Below are 14433 nucleotides of genomic sequence, written 5' to 3' on the forward strand. Positions count from 1 at the left end.
AGTTCAGTTTTTTGATAATACTCTGCGACAGAAAGGATACAAGAGTTAGAGAAACTGAAGAAAGGATTCTTAATTCCGCTGCGTATACTGTAAGTATTATATTATTTGTTTCTCTTTGAATTCAATTTTAGAAACATGTTTTAGGCTATCTCGTATTAATTTGTTTAATATTAGATATACATGAAAATAAATAAAGATCCTGTATAAGCTTTTTCCAAAAAGAGGAAGGTCGAAGAATAGGGGAAATCACCAGAAAGGAAAATGAATGTGTAACGCTCTGGATAGCCAAGACTGTTACACTGTGTACTTATAAAGGTGCAGGACTTGCTAATCAAGTCATTAATTTAAAAATGTGTCACTAAACATGTATGAGCTAGGGTTAAAAAGGGTTTTGGTCTCAAAAGTTACACTTTATATAATTAAACAGTTTTATACATGGGATCCAAAAAAAACAAAGTTTAAAAGTTGGTTTACATAATCTCCAAAATACAGACAACCATCAGCCATACTAAGGTAAAATAGACATTTCTGGTTCTCACGTCCCTGCCTAATCCTCAACCGTGGCGGTTGAGCAGCTGGTCATGTACATTTAGCTTGCAGAGCTCTCAAAGTCAGGGCTGATCAAGCTTGCCCTTGCCTTTACCTGCACCACGTAGCACCCGTGAGCCAAGTCCTAGCAAGAAAACATAATATGCAACACAAACAACAATAACAGATAATCAACTCTTTAAGCATGTTCAAACACTTAATACTCCACATTAACCACTCATCACTTATACATAACCAATAATGCAACTAACCACAATTAACAATTAGGTCACATAATATTCAGGGCCGACAACTTAGGCCGCACCCTCTGTTTACTCCACTGACTCTGGCCCGCTTAAACCGAGCTCAATGCATTATAAGTTGTCCTTGGCTACCAGTGGCCAAGTCGCGCCCTGTGCGCTAGTGTAACCCTTGGCACTCTTAGGCCGTTGGTTCACTATCTACATGCCATAATACCATCATTTCAAGCATACATATTAGGGAGCCCTTAGTCCCATTACAGTAATACAACCGGGTGCAGTTTTCTTACCTTTAGTTTTTACGTTCACTGATTACGAGCGACGCTCCTCGAGCACGATCCGTTCTCGAGCCCTAGCTTTAACACCTAGTCACAACCAAGGTTTGGATTCCATTAATATTCAAGTAAAGGTTTCTGGGTACAATACTAGCTTCCGGGACATCGAATTCCACCAGGCACGGTGGGGAAATCGATCCTGAGCACCCTAGGCTAGACTCCGGTGCCTAAAATCCCTGAATGTTCAAGAATGTACCTAAGGACTGGGACCCTTGAAGCCTAGCCGTGACCCACCTCAAAAACAGAGCCCAAGGCCCCTAGCAAGCAGACACGCACCGCGACCCTGCCCAAGGGCGCCGCGGCGCTCTCCCATGGCCGAGCCTCCCTGGCTCTTTTGCTTCGTAGGGCCGCAGCGCTCTAGAACAGAGTCGTGGCCCTCCCCTTCGTGTCCAGAAAATCCACCATTTCTAGCATCCTAACCCCATCCAAAACCATTCCAAAGCATCCTAACTCAAAACCCATTAATCACAAAACTTTCATTATGACTCTAACAACATAATCCAACAAAAATTCAGCCTACAAACCTACTAAAACTCCATTTTGATTCTCTGAAAACCAGCATCTCAAAACACCAAAATCAGTCATGCAAAACTCATATTTTAACCTCTGAATTACGAATTGAAGCTTACCTCTTTTGCTGAACCACCTCCTTGACAAACTCCTGAGCTAAAATCCAAGCTTCTCAGCTTAATTCAACCCTTGAACATGAAAACCATAAACACCCTTAATACCCAGCCAAAACTCAAAATTCAAATGCTCAGAGGTATGATTCAGCCCTTACCTTAATCTTGGTTGAGTTCCCTCAGCTGAGCACTAGATTCAACCTACAGGTTTCCAACCCAAATCACTAAATTCCCAGCTGGTTTTTCTTGAATTTTCTGTAGTTTTTAGAAAGTGAAAGGAGAAGGAAGAGAATAGAATAGAGAAGAAGAGCTGAGGTCGGTTTGTGTTTTATTCCCCTGTTTTTTTTTATTAACTTAATCTAATCCTGGCCAGTTAAGTCAATCCCAAGGCTCGGGGTACCGGAAATGTCCCCGAGGGAAAAACGGTAATTTTTCCCCTATATTCCCGCCTAAGCTTTCTATCCTCAAATATATCTCCATATATTTATTTCCATAACTCGATAGTCTAAATAACTACTCGATACCTAAAATACCCCTGACTTATCCAAAGTCAAATACTAAGCCCCGTTGTGACTTTTCCCGCTATCTAGCTCCCTAGGATCGCCTCAAGTCGCTCACTGCAAATCTACCCATATAATAATGTGGTTCTCACAGATATAACATTTACATTCAAATAATCATACAATCATGCCTATCATATAATCATGCATTAAATCAATAAATTCACTCACGGGTCAAATATGCCTTCCCAGCACACTAATCAAGGCCCTTAGGCCATATTAGTGATTTTGGGTCGTTACAGAAGGTCTATGTCACAGTTAAGAAATGGTACTCAATGATCAAATGTTTGTTGGATTTGTAATAAGGAGGGTCATTACAATAAGCAATGTCCTTAGTAGAAGTCTAACAAGGATCAAAAGTCAGGAAAAAAGACTTTTGGAATCACAGCAGCTGTCTCGGGTGAGTTCGGTACAATCGATGTTTTGACCGTCATTTCAGATGTTTTAACAGTTAGTAATGCAGATTCAAAGGATGAGTGGATCTTAGATTCTGAGTGTACTTTTCATATGACATCTAGAAGGGAATGATTTATTGACTACAAAACAGTTCAGAGAAACAAGGTACTCAAGGGCAACAATCATGCTTGTGATGTTGTTGGTAAAGGAAGAATAAAGCTAAAGCTGTGGGATGGCACTGTCAGGATTATATTATTTTATGATTTTAATAAAAAAAAGAGTAAATGATGACTAAAATATCAATTGTTTTCAAAATATTGTAATTTTATACCTAATCTTTTTTGGCAATAAATATACTCAGTATGTTTAAATTGTTGTACTTATATACCCAATTTTTTTTTTAATTTTATAGAAATTTTAAATTAATAAATCTTTATGTCCATCCAAACAAGTTTATTATGATAAGATTTGAGTACATAATAAAAAATAGTAATATAACTTTTGAGATTAGGCTTACGAGCTTTCCTAATAAAGTTAATCAAATGACCCTTAAGTTTTAATTTTTGAGGAAAAAAATACCATTTGTAAGAATTAGAGGATTAGAGCATATCCAACGTAGTTAACAATGGAATGGAAGTTGCTTCTCAAAATTATATATTAATTTTTTATTATAAGTAGCTAATTATATTTATTTAAATTTTTTTTAAAACAATGATCAACTTTGCTAAAGCATGATCTTAGTAGGACCCACTTATATCAGTAAGCACTATCTAAAGCATGATCTTAGTAGGGTCAAAATGCTCAACAAACCAAAATTCAAGCAGACGGCGCGCCATAGGTGAAGCGAACACTCTGGGGAGTCTTTACTACTTCGCAAATATGTCGGTCTGTAATCTCAGCCGTCCATTCTCGTCGTTCGTCGCCAGAAAATCCATACCGTTCACTAGGAAGCGGAGTAGTGGTGGTAGTACCATTTCATGTCTCAGTCTCAATCACTCGACCAAGGTTAGCTCTTCTTTTTCTTCTCTGAAAATGAGAATCTAAATTCTTAAAAAGTGTTTGTGATTTTTGAACTCTGTTTGGATAAGCAGTTTAGGAGGGATTACACGAGCGTAATGATAGTCCCGACGGGAGTCGGAGCAGCCATAGGTGGATACGCCGGCGATGCTTTGCCTGTGGCTCGCGCTCTCTCATCGGTGGTGGATTGCCTAATTTCTCACCCAAACGTAACGTAAATGGAGTCATATCGTTTCATTCTTGCGTGTGCATATGATAATTTCGGTTTCTACTTTTTTTTTTTTTTTTTAACTCTGAGGCTGTCCGTTCAGGTTCTAAACGCTGCAATGCTCTACTGGCCTATGCCGAACACATTATATGTTGAAGGTTACGCTCTTGACCGCTTTGCAGAAGGCTTGTGGGCTCTTCAGCCTGTTCACCAGAATAGGGTCTGCATTTATTTTCTTTATTTGATTGTTGAATAAACTTATTTTTGATGTAGTGAAGAGTGAAAAATGAAAAGTTTTGTGTTGGGGGAGCAGGTGGGACTGGTTCTTGACGCTGGAATAGAGGAAGATCTTAGGCTTCGCCATTTACAAGTGGCTGATGCTGCAAGGGCTTCTCTTGGCTTAAATGTTGTGGAATATGTTGTCACTGATACACCTTTAGAGGTATTCATATTCATCTTATCTGTTAAATAAAAGAACATGCGTTTATTAGAATTCTTGTTTTAAATAAATTCCATTTGCACCCGATCCACCTGTTTTTGAGATTACATGATAAGCTGATCAGACTGTTTACTATCCAAATTAATTGATGTGATTGAACTCTATAAGCTAAATTGCCTAACTTGTTAGATAATTGACAATGAATTTCAATTCTTCCATCATTATATGTATTGGTTTAGATTGTATCATTAGAATTGGATAGATGTAAGCTAGTATTTTCTTTCTTTCTTTCATTCTTTTTTTTTTTATATAAGAAATTGCAGCACCCACCAAAACATGGACATAACCCAAAATGTTATCAATGTTCCCGCAGATGCCCACTAACGAATAACTTAGCTTTGGGTGCAGTGAATACTTTCCACGAGAAAAAATGTAGGGGACTAACTGTACAAAAAAGCTCACAAAAAATAGTGATTTTGAATGAAAGCAGTGTCCCAGTCCTACTATCCTCCAACCCATTGCAAATCCTAACTGCTTCCAACAGAGACAAAAGATTTGTAGCTTGCATTGTCTCCTCCATCTCATTCAGATTTCGTAGTACTTGAAGGTCCCTAGAGTGAGAATCACCTAATGAGAAGAATTCAATTTACTGAAGCTAGAAATGGTTCACCATGGAATACTGAAAGTCGAAACATAGCAGAAATTATATCTTTAAAAGCTTTTCCTTCTACTTCTAAAATAAATCTTCTCAAAAACCTCACTTTAATTGCTATGTTGATAGTGTTGATAATTTATTTTTTCATATAATGATGATATGAACTTCTACAATTTTTGGTGCATCGTGTGGTTGGAAGACTGAAAAACCAATTTAAGTCTCAAGAGGCTTTGTTTTTGTGTTATCTTATGAGTGGGGCAATTTATTACTAAGCCTTAAAGGTAATTATTATCCCTTCCTGAACATAATCATTTCGGTCTACTAAAAAAAGGACTCCTATCCAACTGGAATGCCAAATGTATGACTAGACACAATGATATTCCAATTCCACCTTTTATACTCCCCCCTATGAGTCATGGCCTACTTGATTGATAACATGGCTTACTTGATTGATAACAAACATGGCTTTTGATGTCTGGTTAGAAGCTGTTTCAGTATAAGCTGACAAGACAGCAATTATTACTCTCACATATCATCAGGAGTTTAATATGTTATACTCAAAAGTATATAAAACCTTATGTTAGTAGCGCCATCAATATGGAGTAGACCGTTTATCTTTATTTATGTACTGTATCTAGTGTGATATAGCACAGCACCGAGAAATGAGTTTAATTTTTTTCCCCTGCTAGTGCTGCTGCAGCAGATTGAAGTGTACTAGTTTTACAGGTAGAAATGTGGGTTGATCCAAAGGGTGGGCAATCTACGGGGAGAATTAAGCACCCTGATTCGCTATTGAGAGCCGTGAAAACTCTAGTTAATCGATCAAGAGTGAATGCCATAGCAGTTGTTGGACGCTTCCCAGATGAAGATATAGAAGAAACGGATGACTATCGACAAGGATTGGTATGTAATTTTTTTTCATATAATCACCATGCGAATGATAAACCCCAGTCAAGTTTGTTTATACTAGAAAGCCACGTGACACCTAGCATAGCATGTGTTATGTATTTTAACTCTTTATTGTTTTATTTCTCTAGTTGTGTTTCTTGTAAGGGCTGTGTAGTTTTTATTCTATTTTTAGTCCTAGGTGACATTATCACTTAACCAATCAACTTGCATATATAGAGGGTGTTTTTCATTTTGTAAGGCATGTAGAAAGAGAGATTGAAACTTGAGTTACTAAGGAGAGAACAACCCTCTCGAACTGGTTGTAATAGGAGAGACTAGCCTCTTGAATGCTAGCTATTTATGTGTACCATTTTCATCATTCAATAAAGATTTTCTGGAGGTTATTCATCACTTCTTGGCCTAACTACTGATAGATTGATTATTTGCTGAGAAATGTCTATGAAATTGGTGCGGTGAGCGTGGACATGGGACCCAAGAAGGCTGTGGAGAAGAGCGACTCTCCTGTTGTATCCGAGGAAGACCTGGAGACTTTGAAGACCGAAATAATTGTTGAATTTTCTGATGTATTCAATATGACTGCAGGTCTCCCCCCAATCCGTTCCCATGAGCACACTATTACATTACAGCCCGGAACGACACCGATAAGTGTGAGACCCTATCGCTATGCACACTTCCAAAAGGTAGAAATTGAAAAGCTAATTTCGGAGATGCTGACAGTGGGAATAATCCAACCCAGTACCAACCCTTTCTCAAGTCCGGTTCTACTTGTCAAAAAGAAAGATGACTCATGGCGATTTTGTGTGGATTATCGAGCTCTTAATAGAGTTACCATTCCAGATAAGTTTCCAATACCTGTCATTGATGAACTGTTAGATGAATTAAATGGTGCTCTAATTTTTTCTAAATTGGATCTTAAATCAGGGTATTATCAAATAAGGGTACGACAAGAAGATGTGCACAAGACGACATTTTGCACTCATGATGGCCATTACGAATTCCGTTAACCGTTGGACAGTCTGAGGTCCTTAACCGTTGCCTTGAGACCTACTTGAGGTACTTTTCCTACCAGCACCTGAAACAATGGTCAAAGTGGCTTGCTTGGGCAGAGTACTCCTACAACACCTCCTATCATACTTCTCTAAAGAGTACTCCCTTCCGTACTCTTTATGGGAGGGAACCACCACCACTTTTACCGTACCACAAAGGCACGACCATAGTATCTGCTGTTGATGAACTCCTCGCCACACGGGATGACATATTGGATGACTTACGTATGCACCTCCTCTGAGCCCAACATCGCATGAAGCTACAAGCTGACCTCAAGAGACGGCCCGACGAATTTTCCATTGGAGATTATGTATACCTCAAACTCAGACCATACCGTTAGAAATCCCTTGCAAAACGCTCCAATGAGAAGTTGTTCACTCGCTATTACGAACCTTTTCCCATCATACAATGAATCGGTTCAGTAGCCTATAAGCTCCAGCTTCCAGACCATGCTTACATACATCCGGTATTCCACATTTCACAACTCTGACGAGCCATTGGCACCTCCACAACCGCACCTACCATTCCGCTGCAACTCACACCAAATCTAGAGCTCCAAGTCGAACCCGAGGCAATGCTGGACTTACGTTTTTCCATTGCTGCTGCAACCACTCCATCTAAGGTCTTCATCAAGTGGAAACACTTGCCATATTTTGAAGCAACATGGGAACCTTTCCCTACTATCCAAAACCAATTCCCTCTATTTCACCTTGAGGACAAGGTGAAGGTTTTTGGGGTATTGATAAATCCCCAGTCAAGTTTGTTTATACTTGGAAGCCACGTGACACCTAGCATAGCATGTGTTATGTATTTTAACTCTTTATTGTTTTATTTCGCTAGCTGTGTTTCCTGTAAGGGTTGCTTAGTTTTTGTTCTATTTTTAGTCCTAGGTGGCATTATCACTTAACCAATCAACTTGTATAAATAGAGGGTGTTTTTCATTTTGTAAGGCATGTAGAAAGAGAGATTGAAACTTGAGTTACTAAGGAGAGAACAGCCCTCTCGAACTGGTTGTAATAGGAGAGACTAGCCTCTCAAATGCTAGCTATTTCTGTGTACTATTTTCATCATTCAATAAAGATTTTCTGGAGGTTATTCATCACGTCTTGGCCTAACTACTGATAGATTGATTCTCCGCTAAGAAAAGTCTATCAGCGAAGGCATGTGAAGATTTTTATGCTGCACGGACCACTAAGTTGCAGTAAAAGCCCTGTGTTTCTTCCTTTCGTTAAGTACACACGAGGCCTTTTTTTTGGTTACATGAGTTACCGGCCAGATTTCATTTATTAAGCATGGGACTTGACATTTTGTTTATTAAATCTACATGAGTTGCCGACGTAGAGTTATACGCATTTAGCATCTGTAAAGGTTTTCTTTCACAATTAGTTCAATGTGTACCATAAACTTCATATCTAATACCACCTTGCAATTTCTCTTCGCAGGGAGTTGACATTTTGGCAGGAGTTGAGGCAGTTATTAGTCATTTAGTAGTGAGGGAATTCTGTATTCCTTGTGCCCATGCTCCTGCTTTATCACCTCCTTCCCTTTGTCCATCTCTTTGCCCAAAATCAGCTGCTGAGGAGGTTAGTAATCTCTTAAAAATTAACCAAGACCTGTTGCCTATTACTGTATGAATACAGTGCATGTAGATGCATTATTTTGTGTTTGCCTGTGAGAATTAGAAAGCAGCCTGTGTAGATGTATGTTGGCATAATGTTTCTTAAAAACCAATTAGTCTTAATGACATTAACAGTCTTTATCGTTGATCTCTTTATATTTGAACAGGACAGGCCCACATGCCCGGCCTTTCTAATCTTTTGCTTATAGACATGTATCGTAATTTGCATTCTTTTTTCTCCCTCAATGATAGTTGGGATACACATTCTTACCATGTGTACTTGCTGGGCTTAGTAATGCACCACAGTACTTAGAAATGAACTCTGCGTCCTTAGAGAAGGGTTGCATTTTGGCAAGTGATGTTGATAGTGTCATCCTTCCAATAGATGCTTGTGGAGGAGATGGTGCTCTAGCTTTTGCTAGAAATCAAAGAACAAAGGTACGTATCAAACAAAATTTTGTAATGTCTTTTGTTTTGTATTTGATTATTTTTTGTTTTATCTAGCGTAGCAGATCCACCTGATAGCATTTACAATTAATAGAATTTTTGTTGCAGCCACTTATAATTGTGGTGGAGGAGAATGAAACAGTTCTTGATGATACACCGGATAATCTTGGGATTGAAGCGGTATGCATTGCTGCACACTATTTATTTATTCAAGCAACCTACAGGGAAAGTTTGACCATCACAACATTTTTTCACTTGTCGCACACCAATTACATTTGTTTGACCTAACCTTCAATTGTTGAAACAAACTCTTTTCTAAGAACACAATTTGATTGAAATTCTAGATTGTAGATTTAATCATACGCACCAAAAATAAATAGCATAATAATTTAATGTGGTTCATGACAAAATTGATTATGTCCTAAGAGATCATCAGCAAGTTTTACACTAGAAAAGACTATACAAATACACTTCTAGTAACCTAATTTTCACTCCAAGATCATTGATTATAAGTTCTCCAGTCTTTATTCACCTGAAAACTCAAGGACCCCTCTGATGCATGATACGTACTGGATAATTAGGATTGATAGGATTCTTAGGTAATTATATTTTATTGTTATTAGTAGGGTTTATCAAGTTGTGAGTAATTAGAGTTTTAGTAAATGTTTTAAAAACCTAGAGTAATTTTCTGTGATTTGAATTAGGAATTGTTATTTGCCTACCTACAATTAGGAATGCATTGTTACTCTCTTCACTGCTCCTCTCTCAATATATAACTGAATACAAGGTCTATGTATACTGTTCTAAAGTAGACTGGAATCAACAGTATTGGGAATGCTAATCCTAAAAGAATTCCTTACATTTATGAATTCTATTAAGAATCCTAGTACTGTCCACCCATTATAATCCCATAAAAACCATTCCTAATTTCAACTGGCTATATCCTAGTGGAATTAGGAATTTTTTAATTAACATTGCCTGTGATATGCACTTATATTTTACTCCACCATATAATGACGTATGGACTTCATATCCTTGAGAATAACATTGCTTTGAAAAGCTGAATCCGAATTATTGAATTTTTCATGCAGGTAAAAGTCTCAAACTATTGGGAAGCAATTGGCGTTGTAGCAGGTCACAAGGCTGGAGTAAATCCCCATTCTCTTCGAAGAGACGGGATTAAAAATCTGCAGGGAGGTTCTCTTAAGCCTGCTAATGGTTTTGCAGTTTCAAGTGCCCATTGATTTTTTTGGTACATTCATTAAAAAATGTAGGGTCAATTTTTGCGATAAAAAATTCAGTGTGGTTCTTTATGATTGCTTGAAAGAAAAGAAAGTGTATATATTCACATGCCCTGCTACTATATTGGGGCTTTTACCGACTGGTATGCATATATTCACATGCTATGCCATTATATTGGGGCTTGGACAGGTTGACTTTGCAGCCACTTTTAACGCCTGACCAGAGGAATTTGAGTTGGCATTTTCTTGTTGAAATAATAGGGCATCATTACAACTTCAAAGGCAGCACCGAAAAAAATAAAAATAAAACTTCAGGTAAGTTAAATTTTTTATTACACCTTTACAAGAAATTTATTATGTTAATAGATGATGGAACATAAACCAACTAGTCATATCTTGTCTTGCAATGGTTAATATTCATCTTTCTAATCCGAATGAAAAGGTCAACTTCTTTTGAAGAGGATAAGAACTTGGATAATTCAATAGGAATCTTAATATAAAGTACTGGGAAATTCTCCGGTAATCCCTCCTAAAAGGAGACTAGGGTATACCCTTTTATATTTTCGGTATTTGGATAGTTAGAATCTCAATATTATTTATGTGAATAGTTATAGTAGACATTAGGAATCTTAGTATAAAGTGCTGGGAAATTCTCCGGTAACCCCTCCTAAATGGAGACTAGGGTATATCCTTTTATATTTTCAGTATTTGGATAGTTAGAATCTCGATTCTCGATATTATTTATGTGGATAGTTAGTTATAGTAGACATCCTATTAATTTTTGAAAAAATTTAAATAATTTAAGATATCAAAAACATAGTTCAGACATTTTTGTTACATGCGTGTATTTTTTTATACGTGTGCAATAAAATATTTGAATATTAATTTCAGCACCATAAATTATTAAGAATTTTTCAAAATTTGGTGAGATTGGCTATTGTAATTATAATATAAACTATCATATAAAAAATTAAAATTATAACTGTGCAGGTGCAGAAAATACAAAATGGTGCATCGATAATCCCCTTTTAGGGGGACTACTTGAGAATTACCTTAAAGTGTTACACTTGTTGGGCAACAGTTACTTTAAGAATGCTTGCTTGTTGGTTCCTGTCCTTGTAATTATCTCTATTTGAAGAAAATAGTATGAGGAAAAAAAATTCTTAACAACTATGTTTCTTATTTCTTCTACGTGAAAATGACAACCAACTGTTTCTTAGTATTGAGAAATTACTTGGAATGATCTTTTTATTGATGGAGCTACCTGTCAAACTGCATTTTTTTGTTGTTGTTGAAAGTATGTCAAATAGCATTTAATAATACCTTTTTGTGTGTAATTATTTAATCATGGCGTACGTGTGCAGACCTGAAAAGTAAGTGTGCTGATTTGTGATAATTAAATCAGGGCGTGTTTCTATTTTATTTATCCTTATTATCAATAATATTCCTTTTGTAATGTATATTATATTTACCAATACGAAAATTGGGTAGACAATCCAAATAAGTACAATTGTTATTTTATTTATTTAGTTTAGATAATACTTATTATTATTTTGTTGCTATTAATGTTTGTTCTAAATTTTATAAATTTATACCATATTTAAGAAATTTTTTTTCTCTCCTAAAATCGAGATCCAACACAAGGAAAAGTGGCACATTGAAAGGAGTTAAATGGGTGAGGGTTAAACAGGAAAAAAATATATTGTGTAAACTGTAAACAAAAGGCACTCTCAAACACTTAAGGTTTGCATGATGTACATTTTTATTTGGGTTTATACTCTTTTGGACATTGTATTTTTTCCCATTATCTGTTTGGATCCTGTGTTTTAACAAATTATTTTTTGGACCTTATGTTTTGTAAAATGATTAAAATAGAACTCTAAACTCAAATTTGATAAAGAAAAAATTGACTATAACAACAGTTTTTAAGTAGAATGATTTTATTTTTGTTCTGAATTATTAGTTTGGTAAATTATTTGTGATTTTAGTTGAAAAAACATCGACCCAAATCAGGTTTAGGGTTCTATTTTAACCATTTTACAAAACAGAGGCTCTAAAAAGTAATTTATCAAAACACAGGGTTCAAACAGGTAATAGAAAAAAACACAGGATCCAAAAAAGTATAAACCAATACAGTACAGCATCTTTAAATTATTGTTCATGAAATCTTCATCATTCATTTCATTTTTTAAAACCATTAATATAAAACGGAAGCGTAACTTGCAATATAATATGTTAGTTTAGTTAGCCTACTAAATTCGGAGGGCCTGAGAAATCGTATGGATCTTTCTTTCGTTACAATTAAGGTTAAGCATAATTTAATGCAGATATAGATTACAAATGTTTCTAATATAACTATACATAATTACATAAATCAATATTTAAGTCAAATTTGACTAGTAGAACACATGCTTGCATTTTTTTGGTTGGAAAATATGAGTTTTAATTTTTTTTATGAAAAATAATTATGGGGAATTAAATATTATAAAGGGAATATATTGTTTTAATATTTTATTATTTTAATTGGAACCAACTTAGTATTTCGTTTTTATACAAAAAAAACTTAGTATTTCGTTGTTCAATTAAATTACGTTTAATATCTTATATATTGTAAATTAGTTCAAAATTATACTCTTACACTAATTTTAGTAATATTTTTTATTGATAAAAAATATTTTAAATCTAAAAATAAGTTTTTCTCAAAAAAAAAAAAAAAAAAAAAAAACTTAAATGAAAGAATTTAAAACATACTAATAATTTTTTTAAAAATTAGTGATAAATTAAAATTGTAAACCGATTTATAATATATTAGGTATTAAAATAATATTAATTAAACAATGTAATATTTTCTTCTCCTGCAAGGTATAGAACAACTAAGGGTACTGTTCCTGCTTGCTTTGATTCTGTTCATGTGGTGACCAAGAAGCAAGAGCTTGAGCTCAACCAGCCATTGATAGCCACTACTTTTTTGGTTCCCAATCGGAATGAGGATTCCAGTCCGGTGTAAGGGACACCTTCTTCACGATCTAGGGGTCAAGTTGGTTTTAAGACAAATAATAGAATACTAATAAAATAGTATAATCCTAATATAATTTAAAATACTATTGAATTTATATGGTAAAAATATGTAAGTGAAATAATGCTAAAAAATACGAATTACAACAAAAATTAAATACCATTAATTGGTGTGTTAAATGTTTAAAAAGAGTATTTTGGTATGCGGAAAAAAATGGTAAACTCAATTTTTCAAAAGAAAATTATAGATGAAGTAGTTGAGGTTGTTGTAGCTAGGGATAAGAAAAATGTTAGGTGTAATCGTTATAGTCGAAATACAAGGTATAATTTGAATAAATGGTGATAATACAATATATTTATATAATTTAATCAAACAGTCAAACATGCACATACACATTAATCCAACAGTCAAAATAGAAATATATCCTTTTTATTTACCTAACAAAATATCTGTCCCAAATTACTCTACATTTAGACGAATTACTCCAATCAAATTTCTGGTAAATTAATTAATATGATTCGATCTTAAAAGACTATATATTAGTAACTTGTCTTGGTCTATATAACTGAGCTGCAATTGGGACAAGGAGTTTCTTTCTTTCTTTTTTTTCTTCTTTTTTTTCCTCCACCTAACTGAATCATTTGGATAACGATTGAGTCAGCACTGCATGTTAGGAAGGAAAAAAAAAAAACTATATGTGAAACAAATTTAAAATGAAGTAGCCATGTATGGATGTATGAATATAATATTATTATATGAAATAATTTGGATTTATTGGTTGGTAGAATTCTTACAATATTAGCACCTAAAAATACACGTTAAAGACAAAAAGAAAAACAATATAGAAAAAGATATATCGAAACTGAAAAGCTTATCCATACTATTCTCTCTCTCTCTCTCTCTATATATATATATATATATAAAGTTACTGAGATTTCTATACCCCTCTCTCTTTTCCCAGCTATATCAAATTAAAAAAAGTTATATGGTCATCATTACATATATAGTACGTATAACTTGTGTGGTGCTTATTTATGTTTTATTTGTATAGCCACGGATATTTATCGATTTGTTATGATATTATATTTGAGGTTCTGCTGAGTTCTGATTAATTAAATTCTAACTCAAGTTATA

The 14433-nt window shown here is 35.0% G+C and overlaps 1 protein-coding gene across 2 annotated transcripts; it reads left to right on the plus strand.

The window, feature by feature from the left end:
• The first annotated feature begins 3491 nt into the window (after positions 1–3491).
• Positions 3492–10541, plus strand: LOC133822671 (uncharacterized). Of its 2 annotated transcripts, XM_062255079.1 has the most exons (9): positions 3494–3707; positions 3794–3928; positions 4031–4147; positions 4241–4369; positions 5748–5924; positions 8420–8560; positions 8848–9033; positions 9151–9222; positions 10134–10541. In XM_062255079.1, the coding sequence occupies exons 1-9, from the start codon at positions 3582–3584 to the stop codon at positions 10284–10286; spliced, it is 1236 nt and encodes a 411-aa protein (XP_062111063.1). In that variant the 5' UTR covers positions 3494–3581; the 3' UTR covers positions 10287–10541. The 2 variants fall into 2 exon arrangements, with proteins under 2 accessions (XP_062111064.1, XP_062111063.1); XM_062255080.1 differs by lacking the exon at positions 5748–5924 and having other exon boundaries at positions 3492–3707.
• The last annotated feature ends 3892 nt before the right edge of the window (positions 10542–14433 follow it).

This window comes from Humulus lupulus, chromosome 3 (genome assembly GCF_963169125.1).
Source record: "Humulus lupulus chromosome 3, drHumLupu1.1, whole genome shotgun sequence".
Taxonomy (NCBI): domain Eukaryota; kingdom Viridiplantae; phylum Streptophyta; class Magnoliopsida; order Rosales; family Cannabaceae; genus Humulus; species Humulus lupulus.

What these genes read in the sequence shown, in the direction of transcription:
- LOC133822671 (XM_062255079.1), top strand. Translation starts at nt 3,582, where the DNA reads ATGTCGGTCTGTAATCTCAGCCGTCCATTCTCGTCGTTCGTCGCCAGA. An exon ending in GTCTCAATCACTCGACCAAG is followed by an intron (nt 3,708 to 3,793) that starts GTTAGCTCTTCT and finishes TTGGATAAGCAG; the next exon opens with TTTAGGAGGGATTACACGAG. An exon ending in GCCTAATTTCTCACCCAAAC is followed by an intron (nt 3,929 to 4,030) that starts GTAACGTAAATG and finishes CTGTCCGTTCAG; the next exon opens with GTTCTAAACGCTGCAATGCT.